The 23,235-nt window shown below is 45.1% G+C and overlaps 1 protein-coding gene across 1 annotated transcript in view; it reads left to right on the forward strand.

Moving 5' to 3' along the window:
* Positions 1–23,235, forward strand: part of LOC124275905 (E3 ubiquitin-protein ligase UBR4-like) — a 171,897-nt gene that overhangs the window by 68,688 nt on the left and 79,974 nt on the right. The window contains 21 exon segments of the mRNA XM_046711589.1: positions 167–400; positions 951–1,124; positions 2,139–2,390; positions 3,134–3,223; positions 4,139–4,231; positions 5,243–5,302; positions 5,697–5,921; positions 6,383–6,467; positions 6,649–6,721; positions 7,345–7,515; positions 8,853–8,889; positions 16,060–16,107; positions 16,617–16,773; positions 17,699–17,769; positions 18,074–18,163; positions 18,537–18,753; positions 18,998–19,208; positions 19,759–19,822; positions 20,060–20,194; positions 21,169–21,334; positions 21,681–21,872. Coding sequence (XP_046567545.1) covers positions 167–400; positions 951–1,124; positions 2,139–2,390; positions 3,134–3,223; positions 4,139–4,231; positions 5,243–5,302; positions 5,697–5,921; positions 6,383–6,467; positions 6,649–6,721; positions 7,345–7,515; positions 8,853–8,889; positions 16,060–16,107; positions 16,617–16,773; positions 17,699–17,769; positions 18,074–18,163; positions 18,537–18,753; positions 18,998–19,208; positions 19,759–19,822; positions 20,060–20,194; positions 21,169–21,334; positions 21,681–21,872 — 2,845 coding nt within the window.

Here is a 23,235-nt window from a genome sequence, read left to right on the forward strand (position 1 = left end):
TGTTCAATTTGAGCTATAAGCTGAGATCACCTCACCACACCAAAGTTTGCTCCATTAGACTAATGGATGGAGTGTCAGTACAGTGTACTTTGTGATTCAGTGCTTGTGATGTATAACAGACAGATTAGAATTAAGATGCAATGATTATGGTTCTGTCTGTTCACAGGCATTGGTCAAGAGGACAGCCCAGAGTGGGCTAGACTGTAGTGGCAGTGGACCAGCCCAGTCACCATTCTCAATGGACACAGTTCAACCAAGCTCCCTCCGGCGCCGACTGTCGTCCCCATCCATAGACGACAAGGCAAGCGAGATGATGAAGACCACTGAGATGAGCAACAAGGCTCGTGAAGCTCTGTGTAGACAGATTGAAAACTGCAGAGATAGTCTCCTGTCACAGATGGTGAGGAAAGAGAGGATCTTGTTAGCTGGCTAATCCGTGAAAATCTGTCTTAGAATTGGTCTTACACAGCCCATGCGACTAACAGGATCGGGTGGTCAGGCTCACTGAACTGATTCATACATTTCATCGTATCCCAGTTGAGGAGATCGATGCTCATGATGTTGCTCACTGGATTGTCTGGTCCAGACTCGATTATTTACAGACCGCCGCCATATAGCTGGAATATTGCTGAGTGCAGCGTTACATAACAAACAAAATGTTGGATGGACAAGGTCCATCTGTTGTGTCCCCTGCAGTGATTTAATGGATTTCTGATGAAAATGTCCTTATTAGCTCATTCACTGTAGTGTGATATGGCCTGCATGTTGAGTAAATTATGTGTTAGCTCAGTCAGGGATTGTTTACATCTCATTAACCAGTAGGCCACTGAAGCCAAAACATGTAATGTTTTCCTGTTAATGGTGACAAAGAATATAACGTCAGTCCATGTTTCTAGAACTGTGTCCACTATACAGTCTAATGCAGGACAAGCACCTGTTGTATGTTCCAGGAGAGTGCTAACACAGTGACAACGGTGCTGGAGATGTTGGAGAAGATCCTGCCGCCACTGATAGAGAACTACCAGGACATGTCCCCCATGGGGTCTACTGCACGAGCTCAGAGGGCCCTGCAGGAACTACACTCCCTCTCCAAGAAAATAGAACCAGCCTCGGAACAGCTCATGGTATGTATTTGTGGTTTATACTGTTATCATGATGATATATTTCATATCAAAATGTGTCTCACCCAAACGTCTTTGATATCAAATAATCAACTTGTGTTGATGATTAGTCCCAAGTGTAAAGTAACCCATTGTCATTTCATAGAAAATGCGTGAAGCCCATTCCTGGTGTCCCCCGCAGTGATATTGGTGGAATATTGCTAAAAGCGGTGTAAACCCAACTCACTCTCTCACTCATTTCGTGGGAGAGTTTATGTCTGAAAATTTTAACAAAGTCCTACAGTGTTAGTTATAAGTCTTTTAAAATTCCTAACACCATGTACAGTGGATTGCATCAAAAATAACTGTGCATCAATATGTCCTCATATTGTGACTTAGAGGTTAATATGATTAAAATCCAACACTTACAACCAGTGCTTCTCTTTTGACATTTCCATATTAAATTTAATTTCATGTAAGGGGCCATTCATAATTCATGGCTAGGGGGTGATGATGATTTTAAGGTGGGGTCACCCATTTTGTTCTGGGGGTGTCAGCAATTTTTTACACACGTACTAGGGGGGTCAGCAATTTTGTACTTATAAATATGTTTAAAATTATGCTTAGAAATTATGGAAAGGGGAGGGGGGAGTCATTGATTTTGTACATGACATGCAGGGGGGTATCACTTATTTTGTACATACATTTTAGGGGGGATCATTCACATTGTACATGCTTCTCCATAAAAATCATCATCACGCCCTAGCCATAAATTATGAACAGTCCCTAATTCCATTTAATTGAACCCACTGATGACTCCTGGGCAGAATAAGTCCCATTAGTCCATGCTTGTCATAAGTTCGGACGTATTAGGATTTCAGTGTATGATATAGCTAATAGTGTGCACATGGAATTCAAAGCTTTGCGTTGCCCAGTCAGTAATTTGTAGGCCACTATGACACAGCTGGAATACTAGAGATTGTGATGGAACATTGAGTCTCCGAAATCAGTAATGTGGTGTGCATTAACACTTTCCAGACGGTGACACTTGGATCCCAGGAAGGAGCCTTTGAGAACGTGAGGATGAACTACAGCGGGGAACAAGGGCAGACAATCCGCCAGCTGATCACCGCCCATATGCTGCGTCGTGTTGCTATGTGTGTGTTGTCCTCGCCCCACGGCAAGAGACAGCACCTGGCCATCAGTCATGAGAAGGGCAAGATCACCATCCTCCAGCTGTCCGCTCTCCTCAAACAGGCTGACTCAAGCAAGAAGAAGCTCACCCTCACTGTAAGTGCTTGACAAACTAAATCCATCACTCTAAGTGCTTGTTGAACTCAAAATACTGTAAACAACAGTACAAAAATCGATGACATCCTCCCTTACTGCTCCAACTTTTAATGCCTCTAATAGAAGTCATCTAGCTGTGTTATAATTGCTTCTGGGCCAGACAATCCAGTTATCAATATTGTGTGCATCAATCAATGCCATTATTGTTTCTTGATACACAATTAAGGGTCTGTGGGTTATAGCCTAGTGGTTAAAGCGTCCGGTCGTCACGCCGAAGACCTGGGTTAGATTCCCCACATGGGTACAATGTGTGAAGCTCATTTCTGGTGTTCCCAGCCGTGATATTGCTGGAATATTGCTAAAAGCGTCGAAAAACTAAACTCACTCATTCACTGATACACAATTACAGTCTAACCAACCAATCCTGTTAGGGCTATGTTCTTATGGTGAATTCCATGTTGTGCAATTAGATTGTGTGGTCAAGGCTCACTGACTTGGTTGATTGCATGTCATCAATGTGATGACAGTCACTGGATTGTCTTGTCCAGCCATGATGATGTACCAACCACTGCCATGGAATTAAACAACAATAGGGTGCAGGAGTAAGATAAGCAGGAACAGTGTGAACAAACCTGACAGGGTGCTGAATACAGTCTGAGGGTTTCTGTGCCCTCTCTGTGTTACTATCTGTACTAAATATACTGTCTATGTATGTACTGATGACTGAGCTCTTGTATTTTCAGAGACTGTCCTCAGCACCGATCCCATTCACAGTTTTATCCATCACAGGCAACCCATGTAATGAAGACTTCCTTGCTGTGTGTGGACTCAAGGTGAGATGACTTATCATTACACTTTCTAACATGGGTTGACAGCTTTTACTAAAGCTGCAAAATACATCTATTTAATCTTTTTTCCAAGAAATAAAAGATACAATATCTCACAGTTGAAAATGACAGAGAAGTACATACAAGTCAAACCACCATTTATAAAGGGCAGTGGGGTAGCCTAGTGGTTAAAGCATTCACTCATCACGCCAAAGACCCAAGTTTGATTCCCCACATGAGTGCAATGTTTGAAGCCCATTTCTGATTTCCCCTGCCATGATATTGCTGGAATATTGCTAAAAGCGGCATAAAACCCAACTCACTCACTCACTCAAAACCACCATATGAGAGAAATCAGTACACCAGGATCTGCTGATAATGAGTTTGAGTCCTAGATTGCTCCCTTGAATATGAGTTTTGTTTCCCTACCTTTATACCTGTTCTTGATAGAATTACCAAACTGGTTAGTCTACCATCTAGTCATTATGATCACATAGGTTTCCCCCCAAATGAGCAGTTCCTTGGTCCCGCAAATACAGGATCTGTCTGAGGAGAGGAATACTCTTTGTTCAATTCCATACCAAAACATGTTAGAAAATGGTACTTTATGTTACCTTGCTCTGCACTTGGCAGTATAGGGATAGTACAAGAACTGATGTGTCTTAGTGAGGAAGGATAATAGTATATATATATATATATATATATATATATGAACAACTTGTATATTACAGTGGAAGCACTGTAGACTTGCAGACTAGTACTATCAGCTGAAAAGACATCCCTGCATGTTGCATGTTGAAAAAGATATCACCCAATTTTACCTCCCTTCACCTCTAATTCGAAGATGAAATGCAATTATATTACAGAAATTCTTTTCAAATATCTCCCTCTATTCTAATGGAATTTCACTTTTTCACCTAGGATTGCCATGTTTTGACCTTCACCAGCTCAGGCACTGTGGCAGACCATCTTGTTCTGCACCCATCTCTGGCCACTGGAAACTTCATCATCAAGGTAAAAGATCTTCAGGATTACAGGAAAATAACTGATATTTATGTTCTTCTTGCGATGATGTTAATGTATTGCTTGTTGCGACAGGCAACTAAATGGGGATTGGGTGGGCTGTGATTTGTCTGATTGTGTCATCATACCGTGATACTCTAGAGGTTGCAGGTTGGAATAGCTCCCCAGCAGCTTATGCTGGTCTTTATCGGAGTCTAAGTGGATTGGGAACTCAGACACTGTGACTTTGTTGAAGGCATGTCATCATACCCCTATGGTGTGAATCGTTCTACATCATATCAGCCATGAATTTTCTCACCCAGATATGAATATCTACAGGCCAGAATCATATAGCTGGAATAATGCATGATTTCAAAGCTATTATGTGAAGTTTCTTGTGCACATTATGTCTAACTGATCCCTTCTTTGAGTGGCATTTTAGAAGTTGTTAAGTACAATTTAGACAAACTTTATGGATTACAACTTCTTTATTTCAATACCCAACGGTACAAGCATCTGTATCGAAACATCACACTGACGAAATAAACAAGTTGTAATCCATAAAATTTGTCTATAATCTAACTGGTCTCTTCTTACTTGTCTCTCTCTTAGCCACTTCTGATCTCATGCACCCGTGAAAGTCGAGGATAGAATATTGGCCTTCAGTAACCCATGTTTGTCGTAAGAGGCTACTAACGGGATCGGGTGGTCAGGCTCACTGACTTGGTTGACACATGTCATCGGTTCCCAATTGCGTAGATCGATGTTCATGCTGTTGATCCCTGGATTGTCTGGTCCAGGCTCGATTATTTCCAGACCACCGCCATATAGCTGGAATATTGCTGAGTGTGGCGTAAAACTAAACTCACTCACTCACTCACTCTGATCTCATGCTGGGGAGCTATTGTGCCGTTGAATCCTCATGGGGATGACAGCTATGAATTTGAGGTTGCATTACGTCATGTATTAATTACATAACAGCCCAAGTAGGAAATACAGGAAATGTTTCATTGTGTTTTCCAGGCAATATGGCTGCCAGGCTCCCAGACTGAACTTGCTGTGGTCACTGCTGACTTTGTCAAGGTAGGATCATTAACATACTAACACTTTGATAACTGTTTGAAAGGTGGAACTGTCATTTACTCAATCGCGAAAGTTTGAACATTGATGTGTGTGTTGTATTTTTCTGTATACTGAGAATGGACAAAAAGTAGTCCAATACACAGAAAAAGTAGTCGGTGAGGGCCTCCACAGGGTTTTGTGCCATTGCTTTAACATTGGTGCACCTCCAACGGTTTTTCTCCCCATTACCTATACTACTACATACAATGTGATCCCTACCAATAGTGGACACTATTTTTCTGTTAACATGCTCTCACTGAATTCTTTCCACTGAGTTTTTCCATTGTTGAACATACATGCTGTCAACTTCAGGAACATTGAGACATTGTCTGAATACTTAATGCCATACTTGCAGATATACGACCTTGGCCTTGACGCTATCAGCCCTCAGTACTACTTCCTACTGCCAAGTGGTAAGATCCGTGACGCCACATTCGTGTACACCGAGGACGGATGCTACATAGTACTGATGGCATCCACTGGCTACATCTACACCCAGCTGATGGAGGACTGCAGCAGTGCTGTACATGGACCCTTCTACATCACCAACGTCCTCGAGGTCAAACATGCGGACCTCAAGGTAAGTCCTAGAAGGGATGCCTATCTGTGTTGAGACCCAGTTGATGGAGGCTGGTAGAAGTGCTATGCATGGCCCTTTCTACATCACTAACGTCCTTGAGGTCAAACATGCAGACCTCAGGCTTAGTCCTAGAAGGGATGCCTATCTGCGTTGACGCCCAGTTGATGGAGGCTGGTAGAAGTGCTATGCATGGCCCTTTCTACATCACCAACGTCCTCGAGGTCAAACATGCAGACCTCAGGCTTAGTCCTAGAAGGGATATCTATCTGCGTTGACACCCTGTTGATGGAGGCTGGTAGAAGTGCTGTACATGGCATTTCCATATCAACAACATCATCTGACAGCAGAGATGGAATATGCTTAGTTTACCTCTGGTACAAAGACATGAAAATGCAAAAGATTTTGCTCCAGCCAATTTTGAGGGAAACTGAGATTAAATTGCATGTCCATCTGTGTTCCAGGATAACAATGGTCAGGTGGCAGGAGGAGGCGTGTCTGTGTTCTACTCTCACGCCCTGCAGCTGTTGTTCTTCAGCTACACACAAGGTATAGTCATCAAATCATCCCGAGTCTCGCCATTGTTCTCACCTCGTGGCTATATTTGCTTTTAGGCAAGGTTACATTTTCTTTGGTTGACAAATGTTTGCCGATGAATTAGCTTGTGTTGAAACCCAAAACATTTTAGTAGACGAGGTGTGAGATGGTACAGCTGTTTTGATATTTGCAGGCAAGAGCTTTGTTGCCCCGGTGTCCAAGGAGCTGACACAAGTGACGAACCTGTTCCCCATCAGCTTCAAGAGGTGAGAGTTATGTCAGTGAATATTCCCGGTAGGGAAAAACAGTGGTATCTATCCTCGTGCATGATGGGGGCAGTAGGGTAGCCCTGGTGTTAAAACGTTCACACTGAAGGCCCAGCTTTGATTACTCACATGGTTACATTATGTGAAGCCCATTTCAGGTGTCTTGCCATGATATTGCTGGAATATTGCTAAAAGCAGCTTATACCAAAGTCGGGGAGGTGGGATAGCTTAGTGGTTATAGCGTTCGCTTGTCACCCCAAAGAGCCGGGTTCGGTTCCCCACATGGGCACAATATGTGAAGCCCATTTCTGGTGTCCCCAGCCGTCATATTGCTGGAATATTGCTAAAAGCAGCGTAAAACTCACTGACTCACTCATTCAATTCTTTATGACAAGGGGCGGTGGGGTAGCCTAATGGTTAAAGCATTGGCTCGTCCACTTCAATCCCCACATGGGTACAATGTCCCATTTCTGGTGTCCCCATGATGTTGCTGGAATATTGCTAAAAGCGGTATAAACCAAACTCAGTCAGTCAGTCTTTATGACAAAACATACTCGTCACTTGTCTTGTAGTACAGCTGACTGGTAGTTACCATCTGATGAGAAAATGCGTGCATATTTCAGTTCCAATGGTGGAGGCAAGGGAGGTAACAACTACCAGCCCCTAGTTCAGTGGTCAGAGGTGGCAGGTCACACTGGCCTCCTATACTGCATGGCGCAGACCTCCAACATTTCTTTTTCATAGAGATCGTCCTTGGGGTACATATTATGCATTTTCCGGCTGAAAAATGTCCTGTGACAGTTGTATCAATGTTTTTGAATAAAAGATTGAACAATAAATAAACTCTTTTATTTATTATCGGTCCCTACCTCACGGAGTTACCTCCCTTAAGCATGCGCACCAACTGGGTAGGCTCCTAGACCCGTATCATCATTCCTTCTGCTGTCACTGCCATGAACAGGCGTATGTAATACTTCATGAGCGGACGCAGCTGAACTTTCTGGCGAACCAGAAATTGAATATGTCTCAAACACCACCTGTATGTATGGTCTTTATTTGCTTATGAAAAGGAACAGTAAAGCTTTACAGTTGGTTGTTTCATAATTGTGACTTTGTATTAATTCTAATCTGCGAACTTTCCGTGGTTTCGCATACGTGTTGCTCTGCCATGGCGGGAAGTTTAGCGTGCCATAATGATCGTAATATTGAGTATTAAAACCAACTATTACTTTCCGTGGTAACCTTCACGTATTTTTCAATGTTTTCTCGTGTTTATATGCTGCTGGCGCTGTTAGCTACATGCTTGCGTGTTTGCTTTCAGGCCTTTTCATCCTGTTAGGTCTGTGGACAAAGTATTCCGCGGGCGACAGGCATGAACAATCGTTGCCTGTCTCGAGAAGGCGGGACCGCGATCGCGGAATCTTGTCCAATATGTCTTGGGTTTTCCCGGGCCCAAAGAGGAGAGGCGGCGGATCACGGCTCTTCTACGGGGAGATCGTGAAGGGTGGGGGGAACTGGCCTTAGGTCCCCGTCTAAGGCTAAAAGCCGTCAAAAAGGGAAAAATCCGTGGCCAAACCCCTCTCCCGCCAGTACTGGTGGCTTTGACATGTCGATAATGGAAACCTTGTTTCAGCAGCATATGGACTCTGTGAAGTCCCTCGTTTAGGTGAGTCAGTTGGAGGTCTCCGCCAGGAGTTCCCAGCTCACTCGGGCCGAGGCGGAGAATCAGGGGTGGGATCGCCGGGCTCGGCTCGATCCCTCAGCCTTGAGGCGTCTGTTGACCCGTTGCCTCTGGCCGGGTCCGGGCGCCTCGGCTGCCGGAGGAGGTGCTCCCAGTCCCCTCTCGGAGTTGGCGCGGGGACCGTTGAGTATTCCTGGTGTTCCGGTCCCTGCGCCTCCCGCCCCATGAGCGGAGGCACCAGTTCTGCCTGGCCTGCCTCCAGCGTCTCCGGGACGAGGTCCATGCACGCCTGCTGGCGCCGGCGTGGAGCAGTCTGTCTGCTCTTCCCTTTCTGTGCTTCCTAGCGTTAGGCAGCCCACCGGGTCGGGGTTAGGGTCCTCTTTGGAGGAGACCCAGCCTCTGACTTCGGGCTCGAGCGCCGAGGCAATGGAGCTTAGGGAGGTTGAGGAGCATGGCGGAGGCTTCCGTTTTGCCGGCTCTGCGGGAGGTCCGGCAAAAGAATTGCGAGGCCTACCCAAGCCGCGGTGCCTGTGGGTTGCGTGGACTCGGCTGAGTTCGCTTGCCTGGCGGCGTTTGCCCTCGGCAACCCTGCGCGAGGCGCAGCTCCGCATTTTGCCTTCGTTGGTCTCAGGCGTGGTTGATCCCCTCTTGTCTGGTGCCCGAGTCGGTTCGACTTGCGGATCTCGTCGCGGCGCTACCAGCAGGGAGGACTCCTGTTTGTAGTTCCCATCGTTGGCGAGTGCGTGTTCACTTCCGTCGCCCTGGGGGCTCGGCTTCCTCGGAGCAGCTCCGGCTGCTCGGCAAGAGCGCCTCCTCCACCTTTTGCCCTCGCGGGCCCCCCTGCGACGCGCGTGCCCGGACCTCTGAGGAGGTCTGCGGAGCAGCGATGCAGCAGGTCAGGGTGGTGGTCCACGAGGCCTACCTCTCCTCTATTCAGAGGTCGGCCCTGGGCGGAGGGGCATGCTGGCGGCGTTTAGCGCGTAATCGTGCTGCTCCGTCAGCTCTCGGAAGTGCAGGCCCACCTGTGGCGACTCTTTGCGGTCTGCAGCGTCGGCGGTGATGATGCGCGCAGTCATGGGGATCGCAAGCTGTGGCTGTCGGCGTCTAGGTACTTTCGGCAGCGGCACAGCAGCAGACCTTGCTGGCCCTCCCTTTCCGTCTGGGGCGACCCTCTTTCCAGGGGCCCAGCAGGTCATACGGGAGGCTGCTGCTGCAGCTACCTCCTTCAAGGATTCTAAGGCCTTGTTGGAGCACCCGCGGGTGTCTCGCTCCCGCTCCCGTTCCACCTTCCTCCGCCGGGGTGCAGCCTACGCCCGAGTCTGCCGGCTGGCTTCGGCCGCTTGGTAGGGGTAGGCGGAGGAACAGGTCCGCCAAGGGTAGGGGCAAGGAGCAGTCCTCGACTAGCTCCCAGCCTTTTGGCGCGGCGCGGGAGGTCTGCCCGACCTCCCGTTAACCCATCAGGCTGCGCTCAAGCCGTGTGTCACACCCAGTCAGCTCGCTACTAGGGTCCGCGCCGCAGCTCCTACCCCATATCCCAGTGGGAGGCCGCCTCTCTCTATTCCTGCGGAATGGGAGAAGGCTACCAACAACAGCAGGTGCTGGCCACGGTCAGCATAGGCCATTACCACTGTGGGCGAGGTCCGCCCGACTTCACGGCATCGTCGCACTCCGGTGCCGTCATGTCAAGCCAGGGCGGACATATTGCTTGACGAAGTTCAGGCTCTGCTGGACAAGTCCGCCAATCGGCGCATTCCACCGGAGAGAGAACAGGCGGGATTTTTACTCCGCGTACTTCCTCGTCCGAGAAAAGGCGGCGGGTTCCGTCCGATTCTCAACCTCAAGGGGTTGAATCGCATGCTAAAGTACCATCCTTCAAGATGGAGACACTGCGCTCGGTGATCTCATCTGTTCAGCCCGGCGATTGGCTCCGTCAATCGACCTAAAGGATCGCGTATCTGCATGTACCAATACATCCATCGTTCAAGCAGTACCTTCGGTTCTCTTCTGACGGGATGTGTTACCAATTCAGGGTGCTCCCCTTGGCATATCGACTGCCCCAAGGGTGTTCACCAAGCTCATGTTAGTCCCAGCTACCCTAGCTCGTTAAGCAAGGAAGGCGTTGTTACCCTTACCTAGGCGACTGGTTGCTCGGAGCACTAACTCAGCCAGCGAGTCAAGATGCTACTCACACAGTGATAGACATTCTAACTTCGACTGGGGTGGATCATCAACCTCAAGAAATCCGACCTGGTACCCACCCAGGACTTGGTTTTCTTGGGCGCGATTCAAGCGAACAAGGATCTCGTTTCCTTGTCGCCCGACGGATCACCAGAGTTCGGAGATGGTATCTTCATTCCTCTCCCAGCCCCAGGCACCAGCACGGACTTGGCTCCGTCTACTGGGCCATATGGCGGCGGCGATCTCTGTAGTGTGGCGAGGCGGTTGAGGATCGTCCTATACAGCAAGCTTTGGCTCGGCTGTGGACTCACCGCGGAGGATCTGGGCGCAGTCTCACAGTCCCGAGTGGTTGACACCTCACCTTCAGTGGTGGACAAATGTCGGGGAATCTCACCAGGGGATCCCTTGGAAATCCCGGCGCCAGCTCTCACAGTTCAGACCGATCGTCCCTCACGGGCTGGGGGTGTTCTGGGCAGTCTGTCGGCATCCGGACTCTGGTCGAAGCGAAGCCCACCTTCACATCAGCGTGTTGGAACTGAGAGCTGTGCGGTTGGTATTCGGCTTCAGAGAGCATGTCCGTGGCCAGGTAGTCCGTCTTCAGTTGGACAACCAGGCGGCCATGTCGTACATCCTGAAGCAGGGAGGCGCGGTGTCCCCAGCGGCTCCTCCGGGGCGTGGGACTTTCTCCTCTGGTGCGATCCAGTCGCGACTGTCAGGTACTCCCTGTTTATCTCCGGGGCTGGAGAGCGTGCGAGCAGATCGCTCTCTCGCGGATCCTGGCCCTTGCAGTGGATGCTTTCGACAGGCAGATTTTCAGAGTAATCTCCCAGTTATGCGGGTCGTTCCAGGTGGATCTGTTTGCGTCCGGCGGGGCGCATCAGACACCGTGTTCTGCTCGGATACGGACCCAGGGGCGTTGGCTGCCGGCCTTCCTGCTGGATTGGGCGGGCAAAGTGCTCTGGGCGTTCCGCCGTTACCACTCATTCCCGTGTCCTTTCACAGCTGTCCACCCAGCCAGCTCGGCTACTTGTGCTACTGGCACCGCTTTGGCCGTCACAGAGCTGGTTTCGGTAATTCTCAGGTTTCTGGCTCAGCCTCCTGTTCTATTACCTTCTGACCGGACATTCTCACTCAGAGCGGGCGCCCACCCAAATCCACAGTTCAGTGGGTGGCTTGGCCTCTGTCAGGTCTAACCTCGAGGCGCAGCGAATTCCTGCAGCAGTTGCAGACACAATTCTGGCTTCGGGCGGGGATTAGACAAAGCGTTCAGTCACGAGGATAGGTGGTCCGCTATGCGCGCTGGTGTTCAGATAGGGGCATTGCAGATCCCTTTTCTGCGGATTTAGTCCGAGTATTGGAGTTTTGCAAGCTCGTTTGGAAGAAGGCCTGGCGGCTTCGACCATTCGTGGCTACTCCACGCTATTTCCACTTTTCACACCCCTGTCGATGGTGCTCTTCTGGGGCAGCACCCTCTCGTCAAGCGCTTTCTTGCTGGCGGAGCGGATTCGACCTGCGCTCAGGCGAACCAGTCCACCTTGGGATTTGTCAATTGTGCTTTCGATTGGCTGTCGGTCCAACTTTCTCACACCTATCGGCTATTTCCATTCAGTTGTTAACTTGGAAAGCTGTGTTTTTGGTGGCGGTAACATCTGGACGTAGGGTCGGCGATTTACATGCTATGTCGTCCGACCGACCGCTGACTGTGTTTCACCGCGGATCGTGTCAGTATTCGCCTCCCAGATACTTACCGACCGAAGGTCGATCCACGCTTTCCATGTGACAGCTCCTATCGAACTTCCTACTCTTACCCAGCCTTCCACATCGGGGACCACTCCTCTGAGCACTCACCCGTTGGATGTCCGTAAGACGCTCAAAGTCTATATCAAACGAACGCAGGGAATCCGTACGGGTACCCAGCTGTTCTGTTGTTACGGTGGCGGGAAGGCTGGTCTGCCAGCGAGCAAGCAGACTTTGTCTCGCTGGCTAGTTTCGTGTATTTGTGCTGCTTATCAGGCTAAGGGCAAGCCTCCCCCTGAGGGGTTGAAGGCTCACTCGGTCAGGGCAGTAGCCGCATCAAAAGCTTTTGCATCGGCACTCCCCATTGAAGAGATCTGCTCTGCCGCTATTTGGAGCCGGCCAAGCACGTTTATCACGGCATTATCAGCTCGATACGCATTCCCGTAATCGTGCGAGCTTTGGCCGTACTGTTCTCTCCAGTGGACAGTGTCCTGCCACCCTGACCGAGTGAGTCTTGGTTTATTGGTCTGTTTTGACGCTACTGTACAATATTTGTATTATTGACATGTCTGCTACTGTGAGCTCACTCAGAGAACATGTACCCCCTTTCGATTCTCTTAGGAGTTATTTGTCGATTGTGAGCGGTATTTGCATTCCCCCCTACGGTGCTCACTAATAGACACTTCGTGGGTGGGGCTTTATTGACATTCACACTATGTGCGTTGTCTCATTATGCTAAATGGAGGTCGTCTTTGAGTACAATTCCTCCCTGTCAGTTCCCCTCCCATAATGCCTCTCGCGGAAGCGAAACTGGGACAAGTGACAGGTGAGTGTTATGGCGTCTGTTCAATTTTTTTCCATGATACGATCGCTATATTTGTGTGTGCTTGGACAGAATTCCCTCCTCCCTGGCCTCCGGTCTTTGGGAGTCTGTGTTTATGCATAATATGTACCCCAAGGACGATCTCTCTGAAAAAGAATTAACCAAACCTGAAGAGGTTTTCAATTCTTTGAAGAGAGTCGTCCTTGGGGTAGGGCCTCCCGCCTCCCCGCAATTCTGTTCACTGATATATTCAGCAGAAGGAATGATGATACGGGTCTAGGAGCCTACCCAGTTGGTGCGCATGCGCTAAGGGAGGTAACTCCGTGAGGTAGGGACCGTATAATAAATAAAAGAGTTTATTTATTGTTCAATCTTTTTATTCAAAAAACATTGATACAACTGTCACAGGACATTTTTCAGCCGGAAAATGCATAATATGTACCCCAAGGACGACTCTCTTCAAAGAATTGAAAACCTCTTCAGGTTTGGTTAAATTTTCTTTGTTGATATAAAACATATAGGATTTTCAGTCATCTTGGTAGTAAGATCGACTTGTGGTTCGTTGCCCTGGGCAGAACACCCATAGCGCTATAACTGTTTTTAATCCATGATAAGATATGTGAGTTGAATGTGGTTTTTAGTCTATGATAAGATATGTGAGTTGAATGTGTTTTTAGTCTATAATAAGATATGCGAGTTGAATGTGGTTTTTAGTCTATGATAAGATATGTGAGTTGAATGTGGTTTTTAGTCTATGATAAGATATGTGAGTTGAATGTGGTTTTTAGTCTATGATAAGATATGTGAGTTGAATGTGGTTTTTAGTCTATGATAAGATTTGATAAGATGGTGTGTTGAATGTGGTTTTTAGTCTATGATAAGATGTGCGAGTTGAATATGGTTTTTAGTCTATGATAAGATATGTGAATTGAATGTGGTTTTTAGTCTATGATAAGATATGCGAGTTGAATGTGGTTTTTAGTCCATGATAAGATAATAATAATAATGTCACTTATAAAGCACAAATGTCCACACATTTATGAATGCTCAATGCGCTGAAAAGAATTGAGTAAAAGAGTCAATCATAGGCACTTTGAAACAGGTGAGTTTTAACTTTTGACTTGAAAGTTGAGAGAGATTCACATAGTTTGATATCTAAAGGTAAAGAGTTCCAAAGAGTTGGTGCAACATAGGAGAAAGCCCTTTTCCCATACGAAACTAGGTGGAATTTGGGAACTTATAGTAGGTGCTGATTCTGGGACCGGAGTGATCTTGATGGAATATATTCTGTGATGAGTTCGGTGAGATATTCTGGAGCTTGATTGCGGAGACAGCGGAAAGTGATGCAGAGTAGTTTGAAGTTGATTCTCTGTTGAATAGGCAACCAATGTAAGGCTTTGAGAACAGGAAAGATGTGATCAGATTTAGTCTTCCGAGAAATAATTCTTGCAGCTGTATTCTGTACTTTCTGTAGTCTTGAGATATTGTGTTTGCTGAGATATGTGAGTTGAATGTGTTTTTTAGTCTATGATAAGATATGCGAGTTGAATATGGTTTTTAGTCTATGATAAGATATGTGAATTGAATGTGGTTTTTAGTCTATGATAAGATATGCGAGTTGAATGTGGTTTTTAGTCCATGATAAGATAATAATAATAATAATGTCACTTATAAAGCGCAAATGTCCACACACTTATGAATGCTCAATGCGCTGAAAAGAATTGAGTAAAAGAGTCAATCATAGGCACTTTGAAACAGGTGAGTTTTAACTTTTGACTTGAAAGTTGAGAGAGATTCACATAGTTTGATATCTAAAGGTAAAGAGTTCCAAAGAGTTGGTGCAACATAGGAGAAAGCCCTTTTCCCATACGAAACTAGGTGGAATTTGGGAACTTATAGTAGGTGCTGATTCTGGGACCGGAGTGATCTTGATGGAATGTATTCTGTGATGAGTTCGGTGAGATATTCTGGAGCTTGATTGCGGAGACAGCGGAAAGTGATGCAGAGTAGTTTGAAGTCGATTCTCTGTTGAATAGGCAACCAATGTAAGGCTTTGAGAACAGGAGAGATGTGATCAGATTTAGTCTTCCGAGAAATAATTCTTGCAGCTGTATTCTGTACTTTCTGTAGTCTTGAGATATTGTGTTTGCTGAGATATGTGAGTTGAATGTGTTTTTTAGTCTATGATAAGATATGCGAGTTGAATGTGGTTTTTAGTCTATGATAAGATATGTGAGTTGAATGTGGTTTTTAGTCTATGATAAGATATGTGAGTTGAATGTGGTTTTTAGTCTATGATAAGATTTGATAAGATGTGTGAGTTGAATGTGGTTTTTAGTCTATGATAAGATGTGTGAGTTGAATATGGTTTTTAGTCTATGATAAGATGTGCGAGTTGAATGTGGCTTTTAGTCTATGATAAGATATGTGAGTTGAATGTGGTTTTTAGTCTATGATAAGATATGTGAGTTGAATGTGGTTTTTAGTCTATGATAAGATATGTGAGTTGAATGTGGCTCAGATCCACAAATTGTCAGATCATGAAACTCTGTTGTTCAGCACAGACTTCTGACTACTGTAATTGTATTGACATTTTGTGGATCAGCCCCTTACTTGCTGGAGGACATGTTGTCTTTATTATATGATTATTAATAAGTGATGAAAAAGTGTGTGCATAATTGACTTCATTCTGCTAATATTTAACCAAGAGGATTGAAGTTGTAACCACATTTTAGAAAAGTGGTACCATTTCTCTTGTCCCTCACATGTCTAGACTTGTAGCACTGTCTCAACCTATCTCATCAATATATATCTTACAGTCAACGCTGTAATTCTGGAAAGTTGGACCCTCACATACGTCACATAAGTTGGTATAACTTTGACAATGGATAGCTGCAATCATATTATGTTTATTTTCAGATACAAGATGTAGTGGCCATGAGGCATGTTGCTTCCAACACTGACCAGGTAAGAAATCACTGATCTGCTGTGTGAAGAGGGTGTGCAGAGTTCTCTCCCTTAGACTTGCACTGATCTGCTGTTTGTAGTTTTTAGATCCAGATTTGGCTTCAATAGTATCCTTGTCTGTCTGGCGGTTCTGACCTGGATCACTTTGGGTTTTCCAGTAACATTTAACTGTGATGAATCAGAACTGTTAAGAAGCAAGGGACACTCAGGAGGGTGTTGATTGTACTCATTGTTTAATGTGGCTGATTCTAAATGATGTTAGTAAACCTATGTACAACTTCACTTGATAGGAAGGTGATCAAGTTTATAATAGATTCTGTTTTCATTGTGTATTTTGGATGACATGTATCCTTAAACATTCAAGTACATAAAGCCTTTAACATTAGGGGAATCCCTGCCCTGCCCTGGTCCTATTCCTGCCCCAGCCCCTGCCCCTGCCCATGACCCTGCCCATGATCCCAGTCCTAGATAATCCTACACAATGTAGATGTGAGTGTCGTGTGTTCCAGCAACGCACCACCATGATCCTCCTGTGTGAGGATGGCAGCCTCCGTATCTACATGGCCAACGTGGACAACACCAACTACTGGCTGTCTCCCTATCTCCAGCCTCAGAGTCCCATAGCAGTACTCAAACCAGCCAAGAAGAAGAAGTCCAGCAAATCAGGTCAGTTTCTGTGATTATAGCTTTCTTAGCTCTTTCCATCAGTTGATTGCATAGTTTCACATTTTCAACATCATCTCTAAAGTAAAAAGGCCTGTGACTGAAGATGGATAATTTGCCTAGAACATCTTAAAATTATTGCATAACCTGACCATTTTTTATGAAAAATCAAGTATGCACTTAACCAACTTTATCCAAACAACCAGTCTCTTAAATGATTCAGTTCAGTTCTGTTTCAGTCTTCTTTATCATGCCATTTTGTGTGTACAGTTTGTTAACACTTGCATATGTACACAGAATTCCCTTACTGATAATGACATTGCTGTTGTGGTTGTTGTTGTTGTTGTTCCATGGTGTAGTGGTTAGAGCGTCCACCGAGAGAGTGGTAGGTCGCGGGTTCGATCCCCGACCACGTCATACCAAAAGACGTTAAAATATGGTACCTGTTGGCCCTGCCTGGCGCTCGGCATTAATGGGTACAACAAGGACTGGTCGACTCGGAGTCAGAATAATGTGTCTGAGTGGGGTATTCATGCTTCACTGCGGCATGGTATCTCAGTAGGCTAGCACTATAAAACCAGCTTCAATCTGGGCTAGTACAAGCAGCCGCACATACACATGCACGTCGTCAAATGAGCGAAATATTCTCAAGCACTACGTTAAACCCAATTTCACCTCACCTCACCTTACTGATAATAAAGCATTGTCATTTGCCTAACAGATCATGACAGGATTTCAAAATGGTCGCCATGGCAGCCATATTGAAAATTACAGATTTACCCATACTTTTAAAATTGTTCATATGGAAAATGTTTTCTGTATGTCATGTGTTAGATAATTTGATGTTGTGGTTGTTGTTGTTCATGTTCATGGAAGGAAAACTGAATAATCTGAAATATAACTCGATGCATTCATTGACTGGTTCCAGGACGCCCAGCAGGGGTGGTGACATTCCCTATTGACTTCTTTGAACACTGCCAGCAGACCAATGACATTGAAGTAAGTACAGACTTTTACCAGTTTGTCCAAGCCAAGTAAGTTCAGACCAGGACCGGTTTCACAAACCAATCTTAGCTCTACTACTGTCATAAGTCCGTGTTGAAGTGTGTGAGTAAAGATGGTCAAGGTCTATGATAACTTTGTGGAAGAGGACAGCAATGCATTGATGTATAAGGCTTGATGTAGTTCTTGCTAAGTGACCTCATTTGCTCATATTTCAGATCAAGATAACTTTGTTGCATATGTTTTTCACTCAAATACCTTTGATTATTACATAACAAATAAAAGTAACCCTTGGTTTCAGTTCGCTGGCAATGATGTGCTGCAGGTGTACAATGTCCAACAGGTGAAGCACAGGCTGAACACAACAGGGATGTACATCGCCAGCACCAAGGTAATAAGGCACTATTGTTCTCCTGTCACCTTTAAGAGGACTGGAGATTATTAATACTGAGCATAATTCACATCGTATAATAAGAAGGATGATGATGATGATGATGATGATGATGATGATGATGATGATGATGATCACGATGATGATGATGATGACGACGACGAAGATGCATCTGTATTTTTCAGGCCTTTTCCCACCCAACAGAGTAATGTGACAACTGAATTTTTTAACATTGTCTGAACTGAAATTCTTAACATTTTTGAGGCTTGGATCGGGTTGAAATTATGGTCTTCAATAGGACAAGGGTATTTATCAAATAGTTTCACCACAGCACATCATTCCAACTTGACCCCATGGTCTTTTTTGTCTACAGCCTGCTGGTTTCACGATTGACCTGAGCAATACCAACAACACCACTGTGATGGTGGGAGTGCGGGTAATGGTTGGGAGCCAGAGCTTAGAGAGAGCGCCTTCCTACCTGGAAGTGTTCGGACGCACCACCCAGGTTAATGTCAACCGGGCCAGGTGGATCGACATGGCCTTCACTCGAGAAGAGTCTCTCACAGCTGACAAGAAGTTCAGCCTGTTTGGTGAGTGGTTTGATGTATGTTTGTGTGTTTAATCAGGATGGTGAGGCAGGTCTCCACTTGAGAACCTATGGGGAGGATTGTGTGAGTTTGCTTTTAGCAATAATCAAGCAATAATCAAGCAATATCATGGCGGGGGACACCAGAAATAGGCTTCACACATTGTACCTATGTGGGCAATCAAACCCCGGTCTTCATATTACTAGTGTTTTGCCCCACTCAATTCTTCATCCGATTTTCTCTTCAGTTGGTGCCAGTGTGGACCCTGCAGGCGTGACCATGGTAGATTCCATCAAGGTGTATGTCAAGACCAAGGAGGCCTTCGGATGGCCGGAGGAAACTGATGAGTTCCCAGAATCCACTGCTCCGAAAGTCATGGCTGCTGTTGCTGCTGCAGCGGCATCAACTGAAACTGACACAGTGCAGAATGTACCTCTGCCTATGACTACAGCAGACAAGTAAGCTGATATCTGTCAGTCTAAACTGTTTTGTTTCATGACTTATTCTGGTCAGATCTAAGAGATATCAAGGTAAAACATCACCAGGGCTGGATCCAGGATTTTGGAGAAGGGGTGCACATAAATCATGAAGTCCAAGGGTTACGCGGAAATGCTCCTCAGGGAAAACAATTTCAGTGCTTAGTATATTATCTGTCTATGTCAAAGTATTTCAATTTTGATGGTCTTTGACTTAAGGTCGCTTTTTGCGAGCAAGCCTGATCAGGGACATATGGTGCTGCAATACTCTGTGCAGAGTTGTGTCCCTTGGGCTGACCAGACACCTGCAGCCCATGAAGTATTATTAATACCTTCATTTGAAAACATAAAAGTGCAGTAAATATTGTATTTTTTTATCTTGCTTTAAATATATATGGTATCAGTATTTGTTCTCTGTTAATTTTATTTTGCCATGATGGTAAAGGTGTAAAACTGTATTACGTTTGACTTTGAAATATTGTTCACTGTACCATTAAACCAAAATCACTCTATATAATTGCTATTATTACAGGCTTCTGAGCAGTGCACTTGAAGTGTTAGAGGGAGCATTTGCTGCAGGCAAACTTGAAGAAAAGGTGATCAAAGAATTATATCATTTATCACAATCTTTATCAATCTGGAAAATAAAATAACCGATACACAATGATGTGTAATTGAGCATTATTTTTATTTGGAGGATAAAAGTATATGCATCATCACACATAAGTTTACAGGACAAATTATAAATGTTTTCACTGACTTGACTGCCACTGCCAATTGACCTGTGCTAGTCGGCTTTGCAATATGCACTGACTGTCTGTGATTGTGTTCAGGATCCACAGCGAGACAAGGCCCTGGATCTGTCCACCAGCCTGCTGACCCTCCCCACGCCACCCACAGTCCAGCAGCACACCAAGTCTCTCCTGGCCTCACTGTTTGCTAACAAGGCTACCTACCACAACCACAAGGTAAGGCGTCCAAGACGGCATTATCTTAGTGAGTGAATGAGTTTAGTTTTATGCCGGTTTTAGCAATATTCCAGCAATATCATGGCAGGGGGCACCAGAAATAGGCTTGACACATTGTACCCATGTGGGGACTCGAACCCAGGTCTTCGGCGTGACGAGCGACGCTTTAACTACTAGGCTACCCCACCACCAACATTATCTTAGATACGGCATATTTCAGATGTAGCACTTAGTACTCATTTATGTTCATGTGTAGGTAAACGAGTGTGTGAATGTGAGTTCTTGTATTTGTATGTTGGTCTGTATAAGAGGGGTAGGGTTGAGCACAGTTGGCCTAGGTATCTTTGGTGATGCAGTAGAATCCCTTGGTCATGCCAGAAACCCATGAACCAAAGTCCAAAACCAGCCTCACTTCAGTCTTAATTCCCAAATCAATTCCCAAATTAATAATGAATATGTCAGTAAAACTTCAGATATTGCTTATTTGAATATCAATTTCAGGATAAAACTCTTGGCTACTAGTGTCCATGGACTAAATGGGCTGAAAGCATGTACATATATGCCTGTCCTCACTGAGATCATTCAAGTGTATCAAATATGTTGATAGATAGACAGTCAGTCAGACAGACACACATATACATACAGACAGACAGACAGATAGACAGAGAAAGACTAATTAATGAGAGAGAGGTAGGTAGGTTAAGCCTTAAACCCAACCCCTCCCGTGAAGATCCAGAATAGAATTCATCTTCAGCAGCCCATTCTTGTCGTAAGATGCAACTAATAGGATCAGGTTGTCAGACTCGCTGACTTGGTCATTGTATCCCAATTTGCCTAGATTGATGCTCATGATACCAGTCCAGGCTGAATAATTTATAGGCCACCGCCAAATAGCTTGAAAAATGCTAACTGCGCCTTTAATGGTAAACATTAAAAGACCCTGCCCACTCATTCACTCAATTATTGTGTTCCAGGACCAGGCTCAGCTTGTCCATGTGATGAAGAGTCTGTCAAGGGAGAGCTCGGACATGGATGTGGAAGCCTTCCAGAGACTGGTGGTCACAGCGCGCTCAGTCGCTGTCTCACGGCCCGCCAACCTACTTAAATTCGCGGAGAAGGGAGGAGACAAGAAGGAAGAGAGTGAGATATTCTGGCATCGTTGTTCACCATGTAGTTTCCCGATCTTTCATCTTCCACAAATGATTCTTTGCTTCAAAGTTTAACTGGGTGATAACTGGGTGATAAGCTACATGCATTTACAGGCTTTAGTGTAGTCGTGGTTCAAATGTCAGTGCTTACCACTGGATTGTTGTTCACAATATCAATCACTGGTCTGTCTGGTCCAGATTGTGTCACAACACCCCACTACCTTAGCTGCAATATTGCTGACTGCCGTGTTAGACAACAATCAAACAAGGATTAATCACCACACCGTCAAGACTTGGATAACATTTGATGCAGTAATTTTAGAATATCTCTGGTTTAGCTATGGAGGTGCAGGACCTGGAGGAGGAGAAGGAGGAAGAGAAGGGCGAGCCCAGTCCCCCCACGTCCCTCAAGAGCCATGAGCTGGAGCCCAAGGACTACTGCCACTTCACTACACAGCTGGTGGAGACTTTCTGGAAGCTACACACAGCCAAACCCACAAACTCCATACTAGCTCCAGTCTGCCTGCCAGGTGAATCACTTTTCATAGAGTTCATGTTATCATGTTAACATGTGTTTCGGCGTCGTGATATTGCTGGAATATTGCTAAAAGCGGCGTAAAACCACACTCAATCACTCACTCACTCATGTGTATCATCATGCATGATAATGGCTTCACTTATAACAAGACTTGGGAACAATAATGTTACCATGGTTACAGGGTAATCCTGCTTTGTGTAAGGTCTTTGAATGGTATTTAGAAGTGATGCACATAAACCGTGACTTTTATGGATGTGAACTTTTGTAATATGAGGGACACAATGTTTTTGATTGTATTCTTACTCAGAGCAACAGATAACTTTTTGGGTCATTGGGTTATGTACTCGCTCGTGTTCATCTCAATTGGGTATCCTAATATTCCTTTGAGTATCCAAATAAATTGTACTCATCTCACTCAATATCATTTGGGTATTTGTAATTTTCCATTAATTTTAAAAATATAATAAAGTTTAAAGGCTAGTGTTTAATTTGTTATTTATATTTGATCTGTATTATGAGAAACGATAAGAAAGACTGCAAGTTCCCAAGTTCATGTCCTAATATAGAACCTCTCAATATACCTCAGTTATTTTATCTATCCACCGTTACGCAAGCTAAGAGTTGACATGTGTTGTGTATATGCATGTAAGATCACATTTAGTGAGTATTTACAAAATTCAAAGCATACTTGTACTCAATAGACTTATAGGAATTGAGTTTTTGCATAAATATTTGCGTAATTTACGCATATACGCAGCTTATCTGTACCTCAGTTACCCCTTTGTCTTATTCATATTACAGAAGTTGCATCCATTAGTTTTCAGACTTCATGGTTTTGCATCTGTTTGTTTTGAAATCAGATAATTTTCCCTTATCCTGACTCATGCTACATGCTTGTCTCCTTCTTCTTGCGAATGATAGTGGAACACTTGAAATCCCTTGAGTTCCCTTCTAAAAAGCGGACGTAAAATCATCACTCACCCACGAGTAGTCTCCCTTGCCTCCTTTGGTGCCCTTTTGTATCACTTGAGCAGCCATGTTTGTCACTCTCTCCTTCTTCGCCCTTGAGGATGGTTGTGAGAGCACCTGGGCCCCTACACGGTACATATCCTTTTCTCTTTTGGACCTTTACATCAAAATTATTGCTGTATACGGCTTTTAGGATTGTATTCTACTATATGGTTTAAAAATTTGATCTAAATTATACGTTGTTGACATGTTTTTTCGTCGTGTTTACATTTGATGAAAACTTGTATTCGTTGTATATACCAGCTGTCTGCGACTGACCCACATTTATTATGTCCTGATTGCACTACTTCATGTTCTTTCAGCTCTTGCTGTTAACATTGTCTGAA

Source organism: Haliotis rubra, unplaced genomic scaffold, assembly GCF_003918875.1.
Source record: "Haliotis rubra isolate DU_JTF1 unplaced genomic scaffold, ASM391887v1 Scf204, whole genome shotgun sequence".
Lineage (NCBI taxonomy): Eukaryota > Metazoa > Mollusca > Gastropoda > Lepetellida > Haliotidae > Haliotis > Haliotis rubra.